The sequence below is a fragment of the Vollenhovia emeryi genome, unplaced genomic scaffold (assembly GCF_000949405.1).
Source record: "Vollenhovia emeryi isolate VEMERY1.0 unplaced genomic scaffold, V.emery_V1.0 DF939175.1, whole genome shotgun sequence".
NCBI lineage: Eukaryota > Metazoa > Arthropoda > Insecta > Hymenoptera > Formicidae > Vollenhovia > Vollenhovia emeryi.
Genome location: NW_011967191.1, coordinates 1,245,233 through 1,268,558, shown reverse-complemented (window position 1 = coordinate 1,268,558; position 23,326 = coordinate 1,245,233). Strand labels below are relative to the sequence as shown.

The following is a 23,326-nucleotide window of genomic DNA, read 5'->3' as shown; positions in this document are numbered from 1 at the left end:
ATTTCTTAAATGTATTTATTGGCTGTAAAATAGAATGTGTCTAGACGCAGAGAGCCCATTGCAGATTAGGCTGAACAGTAGGCGTTGATAACAAAATGTCTGAGAAGGGCAACTCTAACTTCCAGCTCTGATTTGAAAATACAGTAAATCCATTTATATTCTCATTAAATTTAATAATTAAGAAATTTTGGAGGATTCAAAATTTCATTTTCGACAGTAAAAAACATGAAATTGAAAAATTGCCTCTGATAAACCGAAACTCGAACGACCGCGACTCAGAGCTAGTCGGGATTCTGCTATATGTATATTATATAAAACACAGATAAAAATGTAAATTAATTAGAGAAAACAGTAACACAACATATACATATAACAGTAAAAAGATATCCATTAAATTGTATGTATATGTATACAATTTATTATAATTAGAGTAAATCATATATTTTCATCAAATGTTACCGCATTGTCATATTCTTTAGTATTAATAATTTTGTAACATTGCACAAAAATGATTGCATTATTTATATTTAATTTTAATTCTGCATACACTTAATCTTTACTAATTAATAGATACAAGAAAGGATTTTATGATTTAACACTATGTTGGAATGTTATCTTATTGTTTATCATTCCCCCCCGTTATCTGCAATCGATTAAACACAGCCACTATAAAAAATGTGCGAAATATATGTGTGTCTATACCTATTCTTATGTCGTACCTCTAAAGAAGTCTTACATCTAAAATTTCGGGGTCGCAGGGCGACTTAAAAAAACGTCATAAATGTGAGGTGAAAGCTGTACGAACTGAATGTTTCCGAAGGAGGAAAAAGAAAGTAAAATTGTGCAGAAAAAATGATGATAAATCGACGAGGGAAGAAACGAGATGGAGAAAACGACACACGTCGTTCTATCTTTAGAGTTTGCATTCACATCACTCGTCGAGACGCCAAAGTGTCTGCCAGGCGGATCTTATCTGAACTTGTTCAAATGCGTTGAAACTTGTTATCGTATCTGTTATAGTGAAAAGATATGCAAAGATACAGTAAAGGAACATAACTCTCTGTATATCGCCATCTGAGATGTATATTGTTATCTTCCAAAAGAAATAGGAAAGCTTTGCTTGTTTTCCTTTTATTTAGTTTGATATATGTATGATATTAATTAAGTGGTAAGAATAAATACACTTAGAAATTACCATCGAATTAGGAAAATCAAGATTACAATTGTAGGAAATAGAAAAATACAAAGTAGAGATACAAAATATGATTTTCACATTGGATCCGCGGATCAACAAATGTGATTCGCGCAGGTAGAATATTATATCTTTCAAGAATCTCTCTCTTTCTCGCAAACATATTTATATGCTTTATGGAGATTTACGCAATTTTGAAAAATAGAAACAAATATTCATTTGAAGTGTACAAACAGCAAGCAATATATAATTAAGTATGAATTTTGGTAAAGACATGTTGCACTTATATGGCGATAGTGATAAATATACGCGACAAATCAAATATCCATTTTTAGATAAAATTGAGAGTCCGATGGCCGACTGATCTCAATTAATTCAATCTTTGATTTACGATTGTCGTATCAGCAGCACGTGGTATGATCCAATTCACATCATAAAATAATTACGAGAGCAAAAAATACATGGGAAATGTCGGGTAATATCCTATCGCGAACTTATGTATCTCATTACTAGATATAACACAATTGCGTGTTGTCATGTTGAAAAATATGTAATTCTAACTTTAAATACTATATCTCTATTATAAAGTGAGACAAGTTTGCTTGGAGATGAGTTTCAGTAAAATAATCCTAGAGAAGTTCTGGAAATAAAAATGGCTGTTTACGAATTGTTTACACATTGCACATTGTGTGATACACGTGAGCAAATGGTATACATATGTTCGAAACAAGGACTAATCCATTCGACACACGATCTTCCTGCACTATGTGATAACCCATTTAGTGAATAATCCGTGTCCGTAACAATATTGAAATATCGTATAGAAGGATTGGTGTGCCGAGTCTCATTAATTAACACGGGATATTGTTATGGATCTTATTTCGTAGAAATTTCTTCATCCACGTTGGGCTATAATACAGGCGTTTTATTCTAATCCTACGTTTTGTAAATATTATCAAGGTTCGTTCAACACGTCTTTCGGATAGTGGATAGTCTTAGCAATAGCATGAAAGACGTCGTTGCTGTTAGAACGAGCAAAATAGAGACATTCCTATTCACTTATTCAATTTGTCATTCACACTTGAAATATTTGAGAGAGAAAGTCAAAGAGAGTAATCCCGATAATTAACAATGAAATTACATATTTGTTATGCTCTTACAACTGTATAACCACTATACAATAAAAAAAACTCCAAAGAATGTCAACAGTTCCGGCATAATAATTTATGACACAAGAATTTCACTTTTTTATTGAGAACGCTAAATCATATTTAGGTCCGAGCAAGCTGGAGGTAACCTAATAATTTTTCAATTTCATAATATGTCAATTCATATACCGTATTTTCCAATCAGTCCTGCGCGCCGTTACTTTTGGACATATAACACAGGTTTCCGATGAGTGGAATCGTTGTCGTCAGCAAATCGTTGGACGATTTTCTAATTATTTAAAAATGCTATAACCCCCCTCCCAGTACTGAAATTAGAAATCTTATTGCGGAAAATATTACCTCAGCCAGGATCCGAACCTGAAATATATTACAATTTTAACATCATTGGCAAGATTTTGAAATTATTCTAAACTCAATTTTTTGCAGTAAATGCATAGTTCATTCTGTTCAAATGATTTGCAATCGTGGCTATATTCGCACATGCACACGCATGTGTGAATATGCAACCTCATAAGTGATTTTACAAATACTATATAGATTAAATCAAGAAAAGGGTATAGCGATAAAGAAAAGGTTTTATTAAAAATTACACTTATGGCTAGATATGTTGAGAGAAATTTTCCAAATAATACGAATTAAGGAATGATTGAAGGATCGATCTTCTGATGATTTGGAACTTGTATTGCTATTACATACGCTCATTCACTCACTCACTTACCTATAACGTAATCACCCACTCTTACTCCCCACCCCCCTCCCTTTTTCTTCTTTCCTTTTCCTCTTTCTCTTCAACGGTGTTTTAAAAGATACATAAAAACATCAAGCAGCAATATGAAACCAAGTTCCAAATCATCAGAAAATCGATCCTTTATGTATCTGAGCTTAAGCTTTAATGAGTATATTTTAGCCTTTTCTTTATCGCATTTTTAATTCAATCTATATAATTAAAAAAATCACTTGTAATATAAAAGTTGCTACATACAATACAACTTGTTGCATATTTGTAACCTGATAAAATCACTTGGTGTCTCACAAACATCTCTCTCTCTCTCTCTCTACCTCGCAAGATTCACAGAAACGACAACTACTTGCCGCGATTATCGCCATTTCGATTCGCGTTCACTCGATGTCGATATTATGACGCCGAGGTGCGATATGCCGTGACAAACTCGTGAAAACCGGCATTGTTTCATCGAGGAACGCCCGTGGTCGTGGATGATACGCCGCCAGAAAGCGTCGTGCTAGTATTTGGCAAAGGAAGAGGACGTAACATCGACGTTGCACCTCCGGTTAGTCTACGACAGGTCCAGATATCCTAAAGGCAGCCTCTATATCTCTATACCTCTATACCTCTTCCTCGGTCTGATCCATCGCCGTCGTCTCTGCAGCGTCCATCCTCTCTTACACTCGCCGCTTGTTCGCTCGCGTTTCCGCACGCGAGCGAGATGAAAGGAGAGAGAAGGGGCAAAGACGCTTTTAGACACGGAGCGTCCACGAGCGTCGCGACGCCTTGAAGAGCAGTAGTCGCGTATCTTAGCTTCCACCTTGCCGGCTCAGACGGGCAACTTGTAACGTTTGCGATTTCGACGTCCGCAAACGAATGTCGAGGGATCATTTAAGAGCATACACGACAGTGAAGGAATTCTCTCGTTTGGAGTGTCCCTTTAACTTGAACCGATTCTCCTAAAAGCGGGATTTATTAATATCGGAGCTTTTAGCTAGCCGTTATTGCCGATTCGACGACTTCTCTGATCGAAGCGAATCGCGCGCTTGGCATTCAAGCTAGTCGTCGCTCGTAGCGGAATACATTTCCTTCGTGATCCTCGGTGATCACAAGTGTTTAAGTAAACTGGCATATCTCTGCCTTGCGCGAAGCGTATTTGTTTCGCTGGATGTGTCTTCCGGTGAACGGTGAGACGACGTGGGTCGTCTCGCGAGTGAATAGAGAAAGCGAGATACGTATACGCCGGCTGGCATGGTAGAGTGTGACTAGGTGGTCTCTCGTCGAGACGAGCCGTCCTTATCGTGCACGAGGCCGCCAAGAGACACAATTCCGCGAAGGTGGTTCGCGTGGCGAGGCGGGACAAGGACGGGACAAGGATGGCGGAGCGTCCCGATGGAGGCAGGAGACGCTCGCGTCGCGACAGTGCGGACACTGCGAGCTCGATACGCGGGACACCACCTACGTCGAAAGATCGCAGGACCAAACGGTCCGGCAAGCCCGTCAAGGAACGATGGCTGCTCACGAGAAAGACGTGGCGATACATGGCCGATGCCGGCCGACGTCTCATCCCCGACGGTACTCACAATCGTCCAGAGGACATACCAAAGATCGAGCAATACTTTCAAGAGGTGTGCCAGAAAGAGCCGCGCTTCCTGCTCTGGAGGAAGGCCTCGTATCCTGGCAGCCTGAGCTTTCGCTCGCAGCGACGCCGCAGACATATCAAAGGCGGCAGCTGTCGGACTCAGGCTGGCTCGGCTGACGAGGCCGATGACGCGAGGAACTCGCCGCAGAGCTTCGTCCTTTGCGCAGCCACGTCTGGCAAGTTTGATCTAGCCAAGGCGAAGAAAGAGTGGCTGCTGACGTCAGGCGGTAGCAACTACGGCGGTGGCGATGACGACAGCATGCCATCGAGTCCGGTAACGCGTCGCAAAACACTCGAGGAGGACGTCGAGGCCAAGGAGCTGGCCGACATGCTGCAAAAGTACCTCAACATGCAGGCTGATCCATCCAGGATGGCCATCGAGTCACGAGGGGCACTAGCCGAGCAGATGGGCGAGAAAGAGCCGTTCGACTATCGTAGCCTGATAGATAAGCTGCAACAGCATCTAAATACGATTGTCGCTCAGGCTAAACGTGACAAGAGTTCTCCTAGTCAGAGCACTTCTCCTAGTCAGAGTGGGCAAAACCTGGTCCCGGCATCCATGTTGCCGTATCAAGGTGATTACGTACATAAATCACTACTGGAGACGCTCAGTCGTTATTACGGCAAATCGTCCTCCCGAGAGCACGTTATATCCGATATCTTGACGGATCGCAAACTCCTCGAGAAACTCTACTTCGATCTGAGATGCACCAGAGGTTTCAGGGGACCCCGAGCGACCGGAGCATACAGTTCGCCGTCCGCTCGTTGGTGGGCTCACGACAGAAGTTATACGGCTAGTAACCGGTCGCTTAACAGAGACCCGCTCTCGCCACCGCCTCTAATCGCTGTCCAAGAACCTAGCACCGAGCGAAGCTTTCTCAATAATGGCGTGCAAACCGAGCCGATTTCTCAACACGTCCTCGACATTTGTCTATCGGAGAGGGAAAGGGAAGAGTTATCGCAAAAGGAGCAAATGTCACACAAGTCCAGCGGACGAAGACGCAGTAGCGTCGACAACGACGACGTCTCACCGTCCGTGGGCGATACCATCAAGAGGTATCTACGGATGGCGCGGAAAAAGTCCATGGACGCGGACAAAATGGACCGTTTTAAGCGGGTCAATTATGATCGCAATTTACGCAACATCAAAGCCAAGGGGGAAATTAGCAAGCCTGGCGACGACGACGGCGATAACAAGGGCTGCCAGACGGAGGATAATTGGGTGGTGCATTATCGCGAGATGTCCGGTCTCGGAGAGGTCCCGTCCGAAAATTTATCGGATGCAGACACGACAACGTCCCCACCAGTCAGTAGGAACGCTAGTTCCAGAAGCAGTATCGACGCCGGCCTCGGTTCCGAAGAGGCCTCTTCCACCCCCGTCAAGCATCCCCATCAGTCCTTTCTCTCCCATCTCTTGCATGGTTCCAACTCGCATAAGGATAAACCGCACTCGGCACCCGGTTCGCCGGCACTCACGTCATCGTCCGCCAATTCCGCAGGTGGCACAGCGATGCAGAAGAGCAAATCCTCGAGTAGCGTGGTGCATCACGGCAGCCGGCTGGTGGCAAAGAAGATTTGGCGGTCCAGGAGCAAGAGCACATCGAGGGCATCGCATCAGCCATCCGTGTGGACTCCTCAGGTGAGTCTTTTAGAACTTGTACATCACAGCAAACAAATTCTTCACGAGTTTATACCAACTTTTTCTTATTTTTATCAAGGACCTTTCAACATTCCTCACATATCAATGTCATTTGCAATAACTCATTACATTTTGCCACTCTTTCATTAATGAAACCTTAATAAAACCTTAACATTCAACAATCAAAATTCAGTATTTTTATTTTTCAACTTTCTCCCGGATAAACATCTATAGTTTCGAATATCTGTTGAGTATAAGTAGCAGTGGAAAAAGTCACTACGCGCGCGTGTGGGTTGTCGAAAACCATTTCAACGAAAATAAATATGTATTTCATTAATAAAATTGTCTTTTCATAATATCGTTAAAAATCTATTTCTCCTTCGTGTAATTCTCATTTTACTGAATAGTGGTATCGTTACGTTTATAATCGTAGAGTTGTGTACAGAATTTTCTTTGCCATTTGTGATAAGATGTGACAGCTGGGAGCAAAAATTAACTGCGTCTTCTGGAAATTATATATAAAATGTATCTCGTAGACTTTCCAATCCACTATAGCGAGCGCATTCTTTGGCGTCTCCGCGAGATTAGCAAAAAGCTTAATAATAAAAAGGAACAGTAGATATCATGAATTTGGCATAGACTCGCATTTTCGTAATGCCATCTTTTGGCGGTGGTATCCATGCTGCTCAAAGCAGGAATATTGGTTGAAAAAGCACGAGTAAGGTCCTAAATGATTAGGGTGTTTGTCGAAATTGGCAATTGGTGGCTGTGTTATTTTTGGAGAAAGTTATTCTTGCAAATTAATTCCGGTACATAAAAAATTATTTACAGTTATTACAAATACTCTCTCTCTCTCTCTCTCTCTCTAGTTGTTCTTAATACAAGTATTATAATTTTCGTAAAAGTGTCGTAAAAATATGAAGAAACAACTCGTTTAAAATAACATAGCATTATTCACATATGAGTCTCTAATATGAAAGAAAGGAAATTCTTAATGCATATACATCCTTTCCGGTGTTGCCTTTAGCGGGCCTCTAAAATGTGTGCTCTTTCTCACTTATAATTTAAACATTCGTACATTATAAATTGTTGCAGAATTTTTTTCATAGCTTTGGGAAAATATAACTGTATATTTTAGCAATCATAATATTTTGTAACAATAAATGTTTTTTGACATAAATTGAAGTGCAATTTTTTTCACAGTTATATTTAACTTAATTTTGTTCAAAAATATGTATAATTGAGATTATATTAAAAAAATGTTTTTCCAAAGTTTACAAAAAATGTTCTATGGCGAGAGCTGCGTATCGATTGCATTGACGTTTCTTTTTTATTCTCTTTTAATACCTCCTTATCCTTTAAAGTGTTTAAATGGGCAAGGGATGTGAAAGGAGAAAATGTCAAAGAAGAAAAAGAGAATCGACCTTGTGGCAGACATTCTCGTTAAGCGGTAAGCGCGATAACCAATTTAGGGCCTCGGAATTTCGCTGGCGCCGCCAGAAATAGTCAGCCAACGCGCGCGCGCGTGGCAATGTGTATAAACTATACTTAAATCCTGCTGCTACTACTTACTCGGATATATCCACACACTAAAATCAAAGTCTACTACTACTGGCGCGTCCATGCTATTCTCATGTGGCGTTTCTCCGTTATTCCAACGAATAATACGTCTCGAAATCGCAAAGAGAAAAGAAAAGTCATATCTCGCAACATAGAAAATTGAATTTACTTATTGTTAAGCCACCAAAATACACGCGCCATAACTATCCAGAATCGAAATTAATTTTCACTAAAGGGGAAATATTATGGAATGTTTAATATAATTAAGTATTTTTCCATAGAATCACATTTATGGACATGTAAAAATATATACCTGTATATATATTATACAAAACATTTGAAAATATTTAGTTACTAATAATAGGTAATTTTCTCTACTTATTAAAAATTTAATTAAGTATTATATTTTGTTCAATTTGTAAGCAACTTTAAAGAGTTACAAATTTTAGTAGTAACTGCCTGTGCCCTAATAAAGTTTTTATTAAAGTAGAATCCAATGCAAATTGGATAAAAAATATAATATTATTACTTGCATGATTTATTTTCTCTTGCGCTTCGGAGATATCTTTCCCCATTTAATCCCTATATGTCTTATGCAAAGTCTTTCGTACGTGTCAACGAACCTTCGGAATATGTCAGAGGCGATAATTTTCTTCGGATAATTAACAAGCGCGTAATGAACTTTTCTCTTTTTCTAATCTTCTCCTTCTCGTATTAGTCTGTCAATTTCCGTCTATTCTTGTGCCATGTGCGCAAAGGCTATCGAAACATTAATTAAAAATCAGCCAATTATCTACTATGAATATATTATGTGAGATCGAGTTTTATATGTATAAAGCTTTAAACAACATTATTAGACATCCTCATAATTATTATATTGTACCGAGTCAAATATCCGCAAAAATTTTTATTGTTTAAAGTTATTTACTACATAAAAGAGAGAGCAATTAACGCTCTAGCAAATAACTTTTAAAAACAATAGGAATCGTCCAGGTAGATTCAGTATAGTATAATAATGATGAAGATGCCTAATAATTTTGTCTAAGGCTGTATAATATTATAAAGGATACATTTTCATTTCTAACCAATCTATCCATTGTACCATAGAAACTTGTAGGTACCGTCACGGTCCCACCTCTTGAGCAACTAAAGGTTTCCGTTGTATATACTCGTATTTTTTTTCGTATACATATAAAAATCAGATAAATCCAATTTTATTTGTGTAATCTTTAATTTTTAATACTAAAAAAATTAAAACTATTCATGATTAAATTACTAATAAATCTTTGAAGTAAAAAATTGGAAAGGAGCAATATTGCTGATCATTCAAATGGTGTGTGGTAATAGTTTCTGATCATAGACAATATGTACGAAACGAACGAGAACACTAAAATAGATGTTGCTTTTTATATCTTTAAATAATGAAGAAATACGGAAGAGCTCAACTTTCTGATTTATTTTGATGAAGACTTAAACATTTCACTTATCAGGAACTGAGTCCTCGATGGTATACTGTTAAACAGAGAAAGTGAAGCCCATGTGTTTGAATATACATATAATAAAATAATGGTATGCGCGTTATCTATACCCACACATATCAACATGTTCTTGGTAACGTTAATCGTGATAAAGCACGTCTTGGCTGTTTCCATTTTACGTACGACTGTGATAACGTCAGCAAAATAAATGGCAACTTAACAGGTGGAAAATGTTTGAAATTTGATGCCGATGAAACATGTAAGCGTATCGCTGATTTTCATTGCCGCAGTTTAATTTCATCGCACCGTGGCACCATATCTTGCAATGTCATTACGTTCTATACTCTCGTCTCGCAATTTCATTTGTTACATTGCAACGAGATAACATAATGTGTGATGGTATATATTATTTTATACGATAAAGTACTAACATATAACTACTAACATACACATATATACACTTTATTTCATTTTCTGTACATTTTCCCGTACTCGCGTTCTTTTTGCTGATATAATAAATTCAGCATTATTTATCAAGGATTACTTCCTTGTTATTTTATTGGATTTTGCTTTACTATGTATTTTTTAAGAGAAAATTAATTGCAAAATTATAACGGATAAAGATAGAGTTTTCTCTACTCACAATAGAATAGTTAAATAGAAATGTAATTGTTTTAAACTTATGCTTGTCTGTAGAAATAGATTCGAAATATTAAATTTTATATAAAAATTGATGGACTTTTCGTGAAAGTAAATTTTAACTATAAAATTAACTATAGAATCTTTTTCCATTCTTTTATGCAAGTTGTTTTTAATTTGCTACATATTTATTTTCTCTTTTCATATCTGGTAGTAAGTATACTGTAAATATATGAATGCGTGCAATATGATACATGTTGCTTTAAAAAAACTCCCGAGTGGAAGCAAAGAATGTTAAATGCTATTTTCTTCTCAATTAAGTAACATAATTTCAGTTCGCCTTGGTAACTCACGATTGATGAGTTTACAAATGGCGAAGTAATTAATAAACTAATAAAAGTTGTTTCTCTGCAATTTCTTGTCGACCCCTACACACGCATGCGTGCGCGTGCACACACATGTTATACATATACTAGTCCAGTAGATCCCGGATTATCCAATCAAATGTGGACCGACAGGTCGAATAATCGAAAAAGTCGGGTGACCGGGATTATACTTCATTTTAGAAAAAATATTTTTTTAACAGAAATTTTAATTGTATCTTTAAACTCTACACATAAGCAACTTCTTAAAATCTTCATCGAATAAAACGTAACAATATGCTTTGGTACAATATAGGAATTCAAGAAATTAAGTTTCCCCAAGAAAAAGAAAAATCTATTGAATGTAAACTAATGCACTCCTAATCGTAACTCGAAAATTAAATTCCGGTTAAATAAAATATGACGTACGAAAGTCCTATGCGAATTGGTTAGAAGACTGACTGAGAAGAGATAGCGCTTGATAATGAGGTCGGATAATTTCGTCTCTTGTAAGATTAATTCAATCGTATCCATGAAAGGAAGGAAAATGTACGCGTTATCATCCGTCATGTTGCATCTCCTCGTTATGTTTCTTGCGTTTTCTGAAATGCACGGAGGATTACGGCTCCGGACATATCGTGAAAATTTTGAACAAAATATTTCTACGGACGTAACACTGTTAACTATTAATAAACCAGAATATAACGTGAATAAAATTTTCACGTTATGGAACCGTTGTCAAATCGACTAATCGCTGAAAATAAATTGCGAAACTTATGAGCAACGATCCACCTCGATGACAAATGCATAAATTTTAATTCCACGATTTTACATGATAAGATTACTTTGAATAATCGTTGCATGATAACGAGGAGCGCCGGGATTAAATTTTGTTCAGAAATTCTGCCGCACGACCAGATATTCTGCAAGTAATTCGATTTATACACTATACTCGTACGTGCTGTCTCTCGTCGCGATGACAAGCTAGAAACTCATTCAAGATCTGTCAAGTACAATTCACAATAGCCAGCCTTAAGTTGCCTAGAGAATGCACCATTTCTTTTCTGTCGCAGGGAAAATGTACATGGGCAGGCACAGGGAATCGGCGTGTTACTCTACAGGATACATCGTTGCGAGCGCTATCCGATATTGAGAAGAAAGTCCTCTGCAAAGTAGCCGTAGCGAAACTTCAAGCTCTCAATCTGGGTGTACATATTAGACCACCAAGTGGTAAGTCGATCTATAAAATCGAAAAGACTTGATAGGAATTACAGTGTGCTACATACACAATTTTTTGACACAACAACAACAACAACAATTGTATTCTATCTTTTAACTACATCTATTGTATTATCGAACAATATACACAATAAATCTTGTTGAACGCTTTATAAGAGCGTTCCATTTCTTGAAATTGAAAGAAATTCCTTCAACACCTGCAATTCTATTAAGGCTATCTGCGTGCCGCGTTGCGTTAGTCCGTACAATATAGTTAATATAGTTGTTTTGGAATGAAGGCGAAATTTAAGAAAAGAGGAAACTACGTCCAACGAGATTCCTGGCATATTTAAGTACGCGGCGCCCACCGGCTTTTATTTAACAAACAGCGACGAGAGTCGTGAATTTCTCGGATGCTTTTGTATGTATCCTATAGAATCGAGTCCTTATGCTTTCTTGTAAACGCTCCCGTAAGTGTTGTAAGTATGTCCGTGATGTGAAGCTCCTTTTACTTCCTTTCAGCGTTACATCCATTTTTTCAGCTGTTATATTTTCTTATATTCTTATGCTCCAGGCAAGTTTTCTTGCTACAATTTGAAAAATTATTATGTATCTAACAATAAGTAAATCTATTTATTAATCTTAATTTAAAGGTAGATGAAAGAAAAATTAAAAAATTACATAAAAGGTAAACATTTTTTAATTTATCTTTCTAATTAGATCATTCAGAATCAATTGATTTTATGTTACATTTAAATACGTGGTTCAACGTTACATGTACATGACAATTTTGATTTTTTCAAAAAACTTGATTCTCAACCGATCGACCACTTTCTTACAAGGAGTAATAATAAGAGTGGAAATATATCTCTGTATGTGTATCTAAGACATTGCTTCGAAATCAATCGCAAAAGACGTGGCTTCATTCGACTGTCTCGTTTGAACTCCGGATGATTGACGTGTTTATGACCGTGAGTGTTCGCCCACAGTGAAATAATCATTTCAATTTCTTCTCTTAAATGTCTCCTCTTTCGTAAACCTTGTTTGTAATACACGCAAACGAGAACACCTGAATGCAATTAAAGTTTTGTCATTGTATTACAAAATAGAATGATTATATAATATGATAAAACTAAAGATTGTAAACTATATGGTACGATAAAAATTGAGATTGTAAACATCTTTTACTGCAATAAATTGCCTTTGATCGAACCCACTAAAACGTTGACTTTATTCTTTAGTTTTATCACACATATCAAGAGCCTCTGTAATAATCTCTCGAAAAGAATTAATACGTTAATTATTAATAGTTTAAACTTATCATTTGCTGTAATGTAATAACTAAAGTTAACTTTTCTATTCTATTCTTTGAGAAAAACTAACTTTTTTCTGTTATCTGCTGATATAGCAACATATTGTTTTAAGCTGTTTTTTTTTCATTTTTATGCAGCAATTTATTCTCCTTATCTTTTCAATCTTTCGGACTTGAGAATGGTACTAGACAATCTTGCCATTTTTTTAAACATCTGTCTTACCGTGTTATACGAGTTTGTGTTATACGAACCCGTGTTACGTAAAAGTTTACTGTACACATTTTGTAAATACACACACACACACACACACACACACACACACACACACACACACACACACACCTATGCTGGGTATATATTATGCCGTTAAAAAAGCGTATCGGTTAAAACCAATTTTCGTCAAGTTGAATTCCTTTATTTACGCGGATATTATATTAATCGTTATGTTAAATGATATAAGAACAGAGAAATAATTACATTATTGAAATGTGTTATAGTAAAATCCCTTTTTCTTCTTTCTTGATCTCGAGATGTATTTTAATTTTAAATCATCTGAAACTTTTTTAGCAAGAATTTCTTTTAAAATAGCTACCTTTTATGAATTATTCCGCCAAGACAAAAGTAGACGATGCTCTGATTTTACAAATAGATTGCATAAGATGTGATTGATATTAAAATGTAAACAAAGTGTATCACGGAATAGGAAATTTATCAAGTGGTTCTCTCCGTTTCCTTTCAGAATCACTCGGCACCGGGTCAGTGACCACGAAGCCAAAGAGACGAGCGTATTTGCTTAAGAGGAAGGCTCTCACAACAGGCTTCTTCGACAACAAAGGGAAAGATGAGAAGGAAAAAGGTAAGTACAAAGCGTCAATTCCTATTATTCGTGCCGCTGGTTACAGCATTATATTTTTATCACATTGGGAACCGATCAAAGATCGAGGATAAATGGAGACGTTATTCATATCGCCAGCCGTATATTTATCTCTCTTTCAATTAAAGGTCTTTTCGCGAACGAACGAAGATATCATTCGACATCTGTGCAACTTATTTATAAGATAATATCATAGAGACAAAGAATCGCGGTCATTAGGTCACGTTGGGACAAAGACGTGGGTTCAATGAAATGTTGTGCCCGGTCAACGAGCTCATCCAATAGTCTCAATGAGAATCTTAATATTTATGACGTCCAAAGAAAATTTACAAGTAGAGCATCTAAAATTAGAATAACTTTTCCACGTGAGTTTAGTTGGCACTAAATTTAATCAATCGATAATCCCTAAGGATTAGTCATTTCAATTCAACAAATCGGTCGCAACTTGCTCAATTTTTTTGTCAGTTGAAACAAGTTACAAATCATTTTTAATATCAAATAAATTTAAATAACATCGAAGGTATAAAATTGCCAAAATTATCATTACTTATAATACGAGGCAAAATATTTGTAGAATACTAACAATAAGTGCGGGTTGGCTTAAAAGTGATAATTCGTGCAGGGATTCGTGATATCATGATAAAAGTTCCTTAACAGGCGCTCAGATAGACAAAGAAAAGTAACAATAGAAACAACTCTCACGCGTCTCTCTTAATAATTTTTGTCTTCTTTTGTCTTGCCACGCAAACTGTCAGAGTTTATTTTTGCACGTGTAATAAAAACAACACTTCCCTTTTGTTTCTTCCACATAAAATGTACAATAATATCAACCCGCGTTCAAGTCTCAAAGCCCCTTTTTACTTGTCACACTTGTTAATTTTATTAATGAAATGCCCTTGTTATTTACCCAATTATTAAAAATGTATAAATGTCATATTTTTATAAAATCACATTTCTTCTCTGCAAAGATATTATTTATATGGTTCCTAATTTTCAATATAGGAATATAAAATCAACTGAAACGCGTGTATTATTCTAGTTATACAGCAAGAATTTTATAATTTATCGAAAATGTTACGAGAAGGTAACGAATGAGGGGAATTTCTTCGAACGAATCAATAATTAAGACGTGCAGAGTTTAATACATAGAAAATCGCGTATTTCACGGGCATAATTTATGGCGTAATTATTTATTTGGAGAATAACTAGTTGAGTTATTTTCAGACAGACGCAATAGAGCGCCGAAGTTTGAAGGAATGCTCACTCTATCACTTTACGACATTCCTATGCGCGTATATGTATATACTATATATATTTTTATCTATACGACACACAAAGACAAATATTACTCTTGGGACAAATATCTTATCTATTTTAGTCGATTGTTTGTAGCCCCACTATTTTGAATTCCATGCTTGGTTATTATGAAAAGTAAGGCAAGTAAACTTGCCACAGCACATTTCTTGCCATTTTTATCGAATAAAAACTTTTTCTAGTAATTAATGTTTAAATAATAAACAATAATTACTAGAAAATAAAAACAAGTAGTATCGTGAAAATATGAAAGAAATCTTTGCGGGAAGAAATACAGCATTATACCAGCAGCTTTTGTCCAATATTGTCATATCAACAGAATAGTTAGGCGAGGGAATTTCCTGCAATTTTCTGCAATTGAAAACTTTACTTGAAGAACGCATGTTCCGTTGACATGTTCCGTCTCATTGCTTCGAGCTAATTATGCACTCTGTGAATGTGCGATTACGTTTTCGACACTATTTGTGTTGCACTTTCGCACTGCTCGTGACATTTCGAATAAAGATCCACCACGGCCAAATATAATTTTAAACTTATGTCTTTGATACACATACTTATATTATAAATGTGTAGTACTTGAGGGATTTCTGTATGCAATAATTGTCGGTGACGTGAAAAACCTTGAAAAATAAAAACTGTGTTAAATTAATAAATTATATTTTTGTATAATTACACATATGCATCAATATTTTCGTTTGCTTAATCGCATAAAATCCAAGTGTGGGAATGAGTAATGTATTATTAGTTTTGTCGTTACGGGTACTACAGTATATACAACAAGTTACGTTACTCGGAGATCGTTGACATTTTCCATACGATTCTGTGTTAACTCAATGTCGAATTAACTTGCAAAATGTATTGTTATTACTCCCCATCCATTAATCGGAGAGAAAAACACATTTACTATATAGAAGAAGCAAAGGACGGGCGTATTAGCTCCGGTCGGCCAGGCTGGTATGAGACACAATTTCGTCGGCTAAAATTAGTCACAGAGTGCTCGGTAGCGGTACATATTTCCGCATATATCAGGTTTATTTGTGGTTCGCGCGCGTTGAGTACAAGTGCCCATGCGTAGGGACACTAGATATCAATCGGGCGACTTTCTTCGGTGATAAAGCGCCTACTCCCTTTAACGTACCGTATAGTGTCCTCCTCGAGCAACTGTGTATGTACATCTATGTTGAGCTAAAACTTTATCTCTTACAATAAGAAATAGATATTTATTTAAACAAAAGAGGAACAAGAATAATAACAAATGCCTTATATGTGAGATAAAAGATAGAGTAAGATCAAATTCTCTCTCTCTCTTTCTGTATGTCCGTCCCTCATATCTTACTAAATTAACAATGGTATTTAAACTATTATAATGTTTTTAGCGCCCAATATTAATTCCATTTTATATTACGTCTTGAATAATTATATACAAAACATTTGGTAATGCTAATGTGATATATTAAAAATTAAAACTTTCAAAGTGATCTTAATAAAAATGAACAAACAAGATTACTTGACTCGTCACGTACTAGTTTACAGAAGAGGCATAAAGAATGATGATCGTATTGTCAAAAAAATCCTTCTTAAACGTAAAACTACACGAGGGGATATAAATCTAAAAATTTAATTTTTGAAGTACGTTAGTGATCCAAATACACACAGATAAACCAAGTTGCATCTACGTATAAATATACCAATGAGGAAATGTCAATTACTTAAACGTGTGTGTGTGCAACAAGATACACCGAGGATATTTATACATGCAATGCCCATATGCTCGCACTCCGCGCGTCTAAATACGTATCCAACATCGCCGGACCCATCGTACGGGGGTGGCAAAGTGTTGACGATCGATGCCGATCGTTTCAACGCTTCCGAGAAGAGGCTCGTTCTCTTCGCACATTGTTGTGCGTAAAGTGCCTCATGTTCCATGCTCGTATTCGAGATGCACGTTTTCAAGTGAGAAAAGCAGGAATGGCCCAGATCGAGATCTATAATCGGATCAGTATAGGGACTAGTGTACGAATCGTTACCTTTTCATTTTCAGCTGACTCCTCGAGAGGTAGTTGACCATGAAACTTGAATATTCTCTCTCTCTCTCCCCCCTCTGTCTCGATTGTAACTATAATAATCTCGATTGTAACCATAATAATTACTAGTTTGACATTTGTTTTTCAATTATTGGAAATTGTGTTATTCATAAACAAATGTTAAAGAAAGCAGATTATTAATCTTTTACACACGTTCAAAGCGTACACGTATATTATCGTATCATGTATTTTACAATTATAATAGAAAAAGTCGGCCAGAGGAAAACAAAGTTTTCACAAAGTTATTACGAATAGAATTTAATCCCAAAGATAAAATAAAGCCCAATATTTGTATCTAGATTAGCAGAAAAATTATTTTCAAAGTCTCAAATCCATTAAATAATGCATTATTATTGGGAATGACTTGACGTATAAAACAAGTTGACAGCAAATTGATGATTTCGTTAACAAAGAGTCTTTTACGTAGATGCGAATTGCAAGAATAGTTGGTGAAATTCCCTTCTCTTCTGACATAATCGAAAATAGGCCAACGTAGATGATCTCGTGATTCTCGACGGGGGGACTCGTTGCGAATGTGCTTCATATTACTTGGCTTTTATACCGCGATCGATGAGCGAAGCAGACGTGGGTAGATCGCAACTTCTTGTAGAATACATTTTTGGCGGCGATCTGAAAAGATGCGCGCAATACCTGTAGGTAGGTGAAACGTTGATGTTAATTACTGTCACGTTATACACGTCATTTCTATGTAGAGTCTGCTTCCTCGAATGTCAGGAATCGAGTCGTTAAAATATCTCAAGCTGTATTAAATTAACGGTATTAATGTAGAAAGTCTGAATAATAATAGCAACGGACAGACTCGAATAGAATAACAGTACATGTTTAAAAGCAATCGGAAATCATTAATAAAACAATAAATATATAACCTTTAATTAAACAGAAATTTCTCTTAGAAATTAATATTAATTAATTATTCTTTTTCTAATGTAATAAAATGTTACCTTTGCAGGGAGAAATCTATTTGATTTGGCATTTCTCATTGTAACTAATCAGCTGTTTTCATTTTCTCGCTCTTTCATCGAATAATTCGCATTTTGAGAATACGTATATACTCAATTGATCAAACATATCGTAATACAACAAACTATTACAATAAATTTACAAATGTCATTCTGGTTAATGAGCGATACAACATCTGTTAGTATCGTATCGAAGTTTGTTTATACGTATAAAATACGCACGTTAGTATGAGCTGACGACTCGTAGATCAAAGATGAATGTTGCTCTCGCTTAGCTAGCCAAGCAATCAACGAAAGAATTACCTGGATAGAGACTTACCGATGTAATCGTATAGAATAAATAACTGATATGTTAACAATAATTATCACAACACATGAGATATGTAAATTTCAATTATATTTTATCGCTGTCGATTTTAACATCTGAGAAAAGAGGATTACCACTATTTTCATATCCAAACTAATGCATACTAAAGTCATATTCTGAAACAGAGTGATATTATAACAGCATTCTTTAAAGAAGAAAAAGGCAAAATTTATGTGTTATAGATTAAAGTAGAAATTGTAAAGAAAATAAGAAATTGCTAAAATTTTTCTCTACTTTGTTGCTTGCAGACGTCGCAGGTGGTCTAGTATTTGGTATACCACTATCGCAGTGCATAGAGAACGATAGGATTACTAGAATCGCCGCTGGAGAGGTGACCGATGTCGGTTGCTTGAGCAGGAGTAGTCGGCACGGTAGTAGGGCCAGTTTCTCTAGCCTCATAGAAACACCAACGACTGTGACAGCGAAAACGGAAGAGGTAAGAAATGATGAGAAAACGCTTTCTTTCCAGTTTTCATATGTATCTTGTGCGGTTTACATTTGTGAAATTTTGTATTTCTGTAGAAAGCTATGACGTAAATGTTAGTCGATTGTTGGTGATGTAACTTTGATTCTACATACTTATACATAATATCTATCACCAAGTGTATCTATATCTAAATTTTTTTTTTTCTGAAAATGGAATATTTTTTACTTGTTTTATTACAGAGAACTGTAGTAATAATAAATCGAAATGTTTGAAAAGAATATGAATGTTTGCAACTATACGTCGCGAATGTATATCTACTGCCATCGTTGTTAAAGTCGTTGACCTGTATTACTTACGAAAGTTTCTTTCGAGTGGTACAGCTTGGCAGCTGATCGACCGCCCATTAAAGATGCACCGCGAACAACGGACAAATATAGAAACGCAATATAGTATCACGTATGCAAAGCACACAATTTGCGCAATTCTTAGCTCTTAATAAACATGATAGCAGACGACACACAAGAAATGCGTCTACAACGTCTCGTTAGAAAAATAAAAACGACTTTATATACGAAGCGAGCAAGTATTAAAACTAGAAAATGAAAAGTCAATAACGCACAAAATTGCCAGTACCTCGATGCGCAACGTATTTTTTGACGACATTGCTAATGACGTCATGCTCGTTACGTCATCGTCGCTGTCGAGGTAAGCGGTTTATCGATGACTAGTTGTGACGCGGGCCAAATGTCAAGTTCACAAGTGGTTATTTTTCGATAGATACATCTAATTGACAACTACAAATACACATACGTTTCGTCTTGTTCCACAGGCGCGTCATAGATTTATAGTGGACTTGTTATGTTCAACGTGACAATAATTACTTTTCATCAAACATATTTAGATGTAATAATGTACTATTTTCCTATTTTGCATTTACGAGTAACTTGAAGATTAAATGAAACTTACGGTATATGAATTTACATATTATATTAAAAAATTATTAGGTTACCTCCAGCTTGCCCGGACCTAAGTATGATATAGCGTTCTCGTTTATATTTCAAGTTATATCTTAAAAAGGTCCAGATTTACCAATTGTTAGTCTCAACTTTGTGTGTGTGTGTGTGTGTAACAATTTTTGCTTAAAAGACCATTTATTCTAGACACACTAAAAAATATACATCTTTTGCCTTCATTTTTATGAAAATGTTTGATATAAAAGTTGTATTTTATTTAAATTTTTCATTCTTTCTTTCTTCGGGCGTGATAAATCTTTGCTTTTTCAGCCGGAAATTTAATATTTCGGTATCAGAATAGTTGACACCTAAATAAAAAACAATTTTTTTGACACTTTGCTCAAAGACAAACACTCATTGTTATTTTAAGAAAACCGTCGGTTGCTTACGCACCTCGATTTATACGGTCCGTCACTTTCCTCAACATTTTACATGATCGAGTATCAACGACTGGCTGCGATACATAGTCAAGTAATTCGATCGTAACCTACGGTAACGCGCCACGTTATAATCGAATAAAAAAAGTTTCGTGATATTTTCCAGAAAAATTTTTCTTTTAACGATATTTATGATCCAATGTGAGATATCTCAATTTATATGTATGTATAGCACAGCAATATAGGTATAAATTAATCAGGAAGAAAGTATGAAGCGCTCAAGTTACTACAAGAATAAATTTCCTTTAGGACACGAAACTGTAAGAAAATAAGAACAAAGTAATAATTCTTTTAGAAACGCAAAAAGAGACAGAGAAAGAGAGAGAATGTGAAATAAAATATTATTTTGTATCGAATGGGTCAAGGTAATTGATCATGGTAATAAAACAGTGTAACGTAACTAGAAATTGATGTCGCTTGCACTTGAAATTTTTACAACCAAGAGCTAAATCAGCTGTTTACGGGACCCGAAATATCTATGCTTCATCGGCTGAAATTTTACCGTCTTTGCACACGTGTGTTACGGTTTACTTCCGGCTAGTCGATAAAAAGATATTAAACGATTAATGTACAGAAAGAAATCAAAATCAGTTTCATGGTGTGTGAGAATTTTATGTATAAGGTATTGTACAAAACGGCATAATGCTGTCGGATCATTATATAATAGATGATGCGCATTCAAAACTAATGTTTCACATTTGATATGTAATAGTAATGAAAAAAAGATGTTTTATATTTAAAAAGTCAACAATATATTTACGGATTTCTATTTTCTTTCTTATACGTGACGTTTTCTTTTTAATCGAACTAGGGAGGTTCCTGCGAGTCCCTGTCATCAAAAGGAGGTGCTCTTACAGGAAGCGATTCTGGAGTGCTCGAGTTGAGTGACAGTGGTGGGGGATGCCTTGTCAGTGAATGGGACATGGTACCAGGTATCGTGAGACAATGCATTAGACACCTCGAGGCCACTGGTCTCCGGACGCTAGGTGTGTTTCGCGTGTCACCCTCGAAAAAAAGGGTGAGACAGGTACGATATTTTCCTTTAATAAAGACAAGAACATTTAGGTATTTACCTCGATACTCAATTCGAGAAATACATATACATATTCAGGATAACTGTATGACATGCTTCTTTAACACAAAAATATTTCAAAACAATTAAGTTTATTTATACAATACAATACATATGTAATTATTATTTTCTTAATTAGCCCGTATTCTCTTTAAAGTACAATAATTTTATCTGTTATGTTTTTATTTCTTTTTAATGAGAAAAGAGTATACATATAAATGTACATCTATCATTAACAAGAATTAAATATGTTCGATAACTCAATCACTATTTTTGGGTTAATGTGAGCTTAAATTGGAAATTGGCAATTCTTACAGATACATATTTTAAGAAATAATCGACACGATATCGGGCTTTCTCTTAATATCTTCTTAATGCCTCGTCACCAATAAAAATTAAATACTTATCAAATGGAGAATCGATTAATTCGTCGATATAAATTAATAGCATTATGCGGTACGATATAATTAATATATTGTATCTATTTTTGTTTAAAGTGACTCTGTAATATTACATTTCAAGTTATATCAGCAAATTTCTTCTGAAAGATATATAGTATCTTTTATGCTAATTTTAAACGTGACATTTCCATAATTATTCCAGTTAAGAGAAGATTTTGATTGCGGTCGGGAGACAAAAATAGGTTCCGATCAATGTCCCCATGATGTGGCTACCCTCTTGAAGGAATATTTCCGTGATCTGCCGGATCCCTTGCTTTGTAGAGAGTTATATCAGGCCTTTGTGCACACTCAAAGTAAGAAAAATCAGGTTTTAATTTAACTTAAATCGCCCTTCTTTTTCCTTGCTCGCTAGGACGTCGATTGTTGTAATCTTTTGATTTTGCGATTCCAATTTGAATTTCCAATCATCCAACGTTGGTTCAGCGAAGACGTGATAAGCGAACTAGGTATTTAAATATTTTCCAGAAATCAGAAACAGGCGACTACAGCAAGAAGCTCTGCAGCACCTCATTCAACTTCTACCCACGCCAAATCGCGAAACTCTCTGGGCACTTTTAAACTTTTTGAGTGTCGTTGCGGCAAATAGTGAGGACGAAAAAAGCGAGACAGGAGAATGGATCTCAGGGAATAAAATGGACACGACAAATCTCGCGACTGTCAGTACCGCGTGGCACTTGTCAATTTTCATTTCATCCTACTCTTTAGACTACGCTTTGCGCTTTGATGACCTCTTTCTCTCCCCCCTCCCTCCCTCAACTAAAGTACGTAATAAAAATTCTTGACTAGTCGAGATATTCAACAAAGGAATTCCAACGGAGACAACAAGTTCTCATATTTCAAATTCTCTTTCCTTAAATAATTTTTTCAGAGCAAAGTAATCGAGTTTGCTTTGACCAAGAAAACTCGTAACGAGAATAAACGTACATTTTATTTTTACCAACATTCGTGCCGAGATAAGTGATGAATTAATTTGATAGCGCTGATATACGCTCTCGGCTACCGTCAATCATTGCGATCGTTACTTGGTTGATGTGCAAATCAAAAACGTCCGATCGCGCGTTTCAGGTGTTTGCTCCAAATATCTTGCATTGCGTCAAGCCAGGTCAAATGAGATCGGAGGTCTCAGCGCAAAGGGCCGAGGAAAGAATAGATGTGATAAATGTGATGCGAGCACTTCTGGAGCATACAGCGACATTGTTCACGGTACCAGCGGCGTTATTGGATGAAGTATACCAGCACATGATGGATACTCATCCACCAGAGTTGGATATCGCCCTGTCTCGTCGCGTCGATGAGTGAGCATTACATTTATTTCTCTATTATCATATTTTTCAACTATTCATTTCTAAACGATTAATAAT

The 23,326-nt window shown here is 36.1% G+C and overlaps 1 protein-coding gene across 1 annotated transcript in view; it reads left to right on the top strand.

Annotated features, from left to right (window-relative positions):
• Window positions 1-3,856: 3,856 nt before the first annotated feature.
• Window positions 3,857-23,326, top strand: part of LOC105563497 — a 23,120-nt gene continuing 3,650 nt past the window's right edge. Inside the window, exons 1-8 of the mRNA XM_012015122.1 lie at window positions 3,857-6,366; window positions 11,479-11,635; window positions 13,676-13,792; window positions 18,804-18,991; window positions 21,244-21,459; window positions 22,108-22,258; window positions 22,431-22,621; window positions 23,031-23,260. Of these exons, the coding sequence (XP_011870512.1) occupies window positions 4,462-6,366; window positions 11,479-11,635; window positions 13,676-13,792; window positions 18,804-18,991; window positions 21,244-21,459; window positions 22,108-22,258; window positions 22,431-22,621; window positions 23,031-23,260 (3,155 nt within the window). The 5' untranslated portion in view covers window positions 3,857-4,461. The remainder of the gene's footprint in view (window positions 6,367-11,478; window positions 11,636-13,675; window positions 13,793-18,803; window positions 18,992-21,243; window positions 21,460-22,107; window positions 22,259-22,430; window positions 22,622-23,030; window positions 23,261-23,326) is intronic.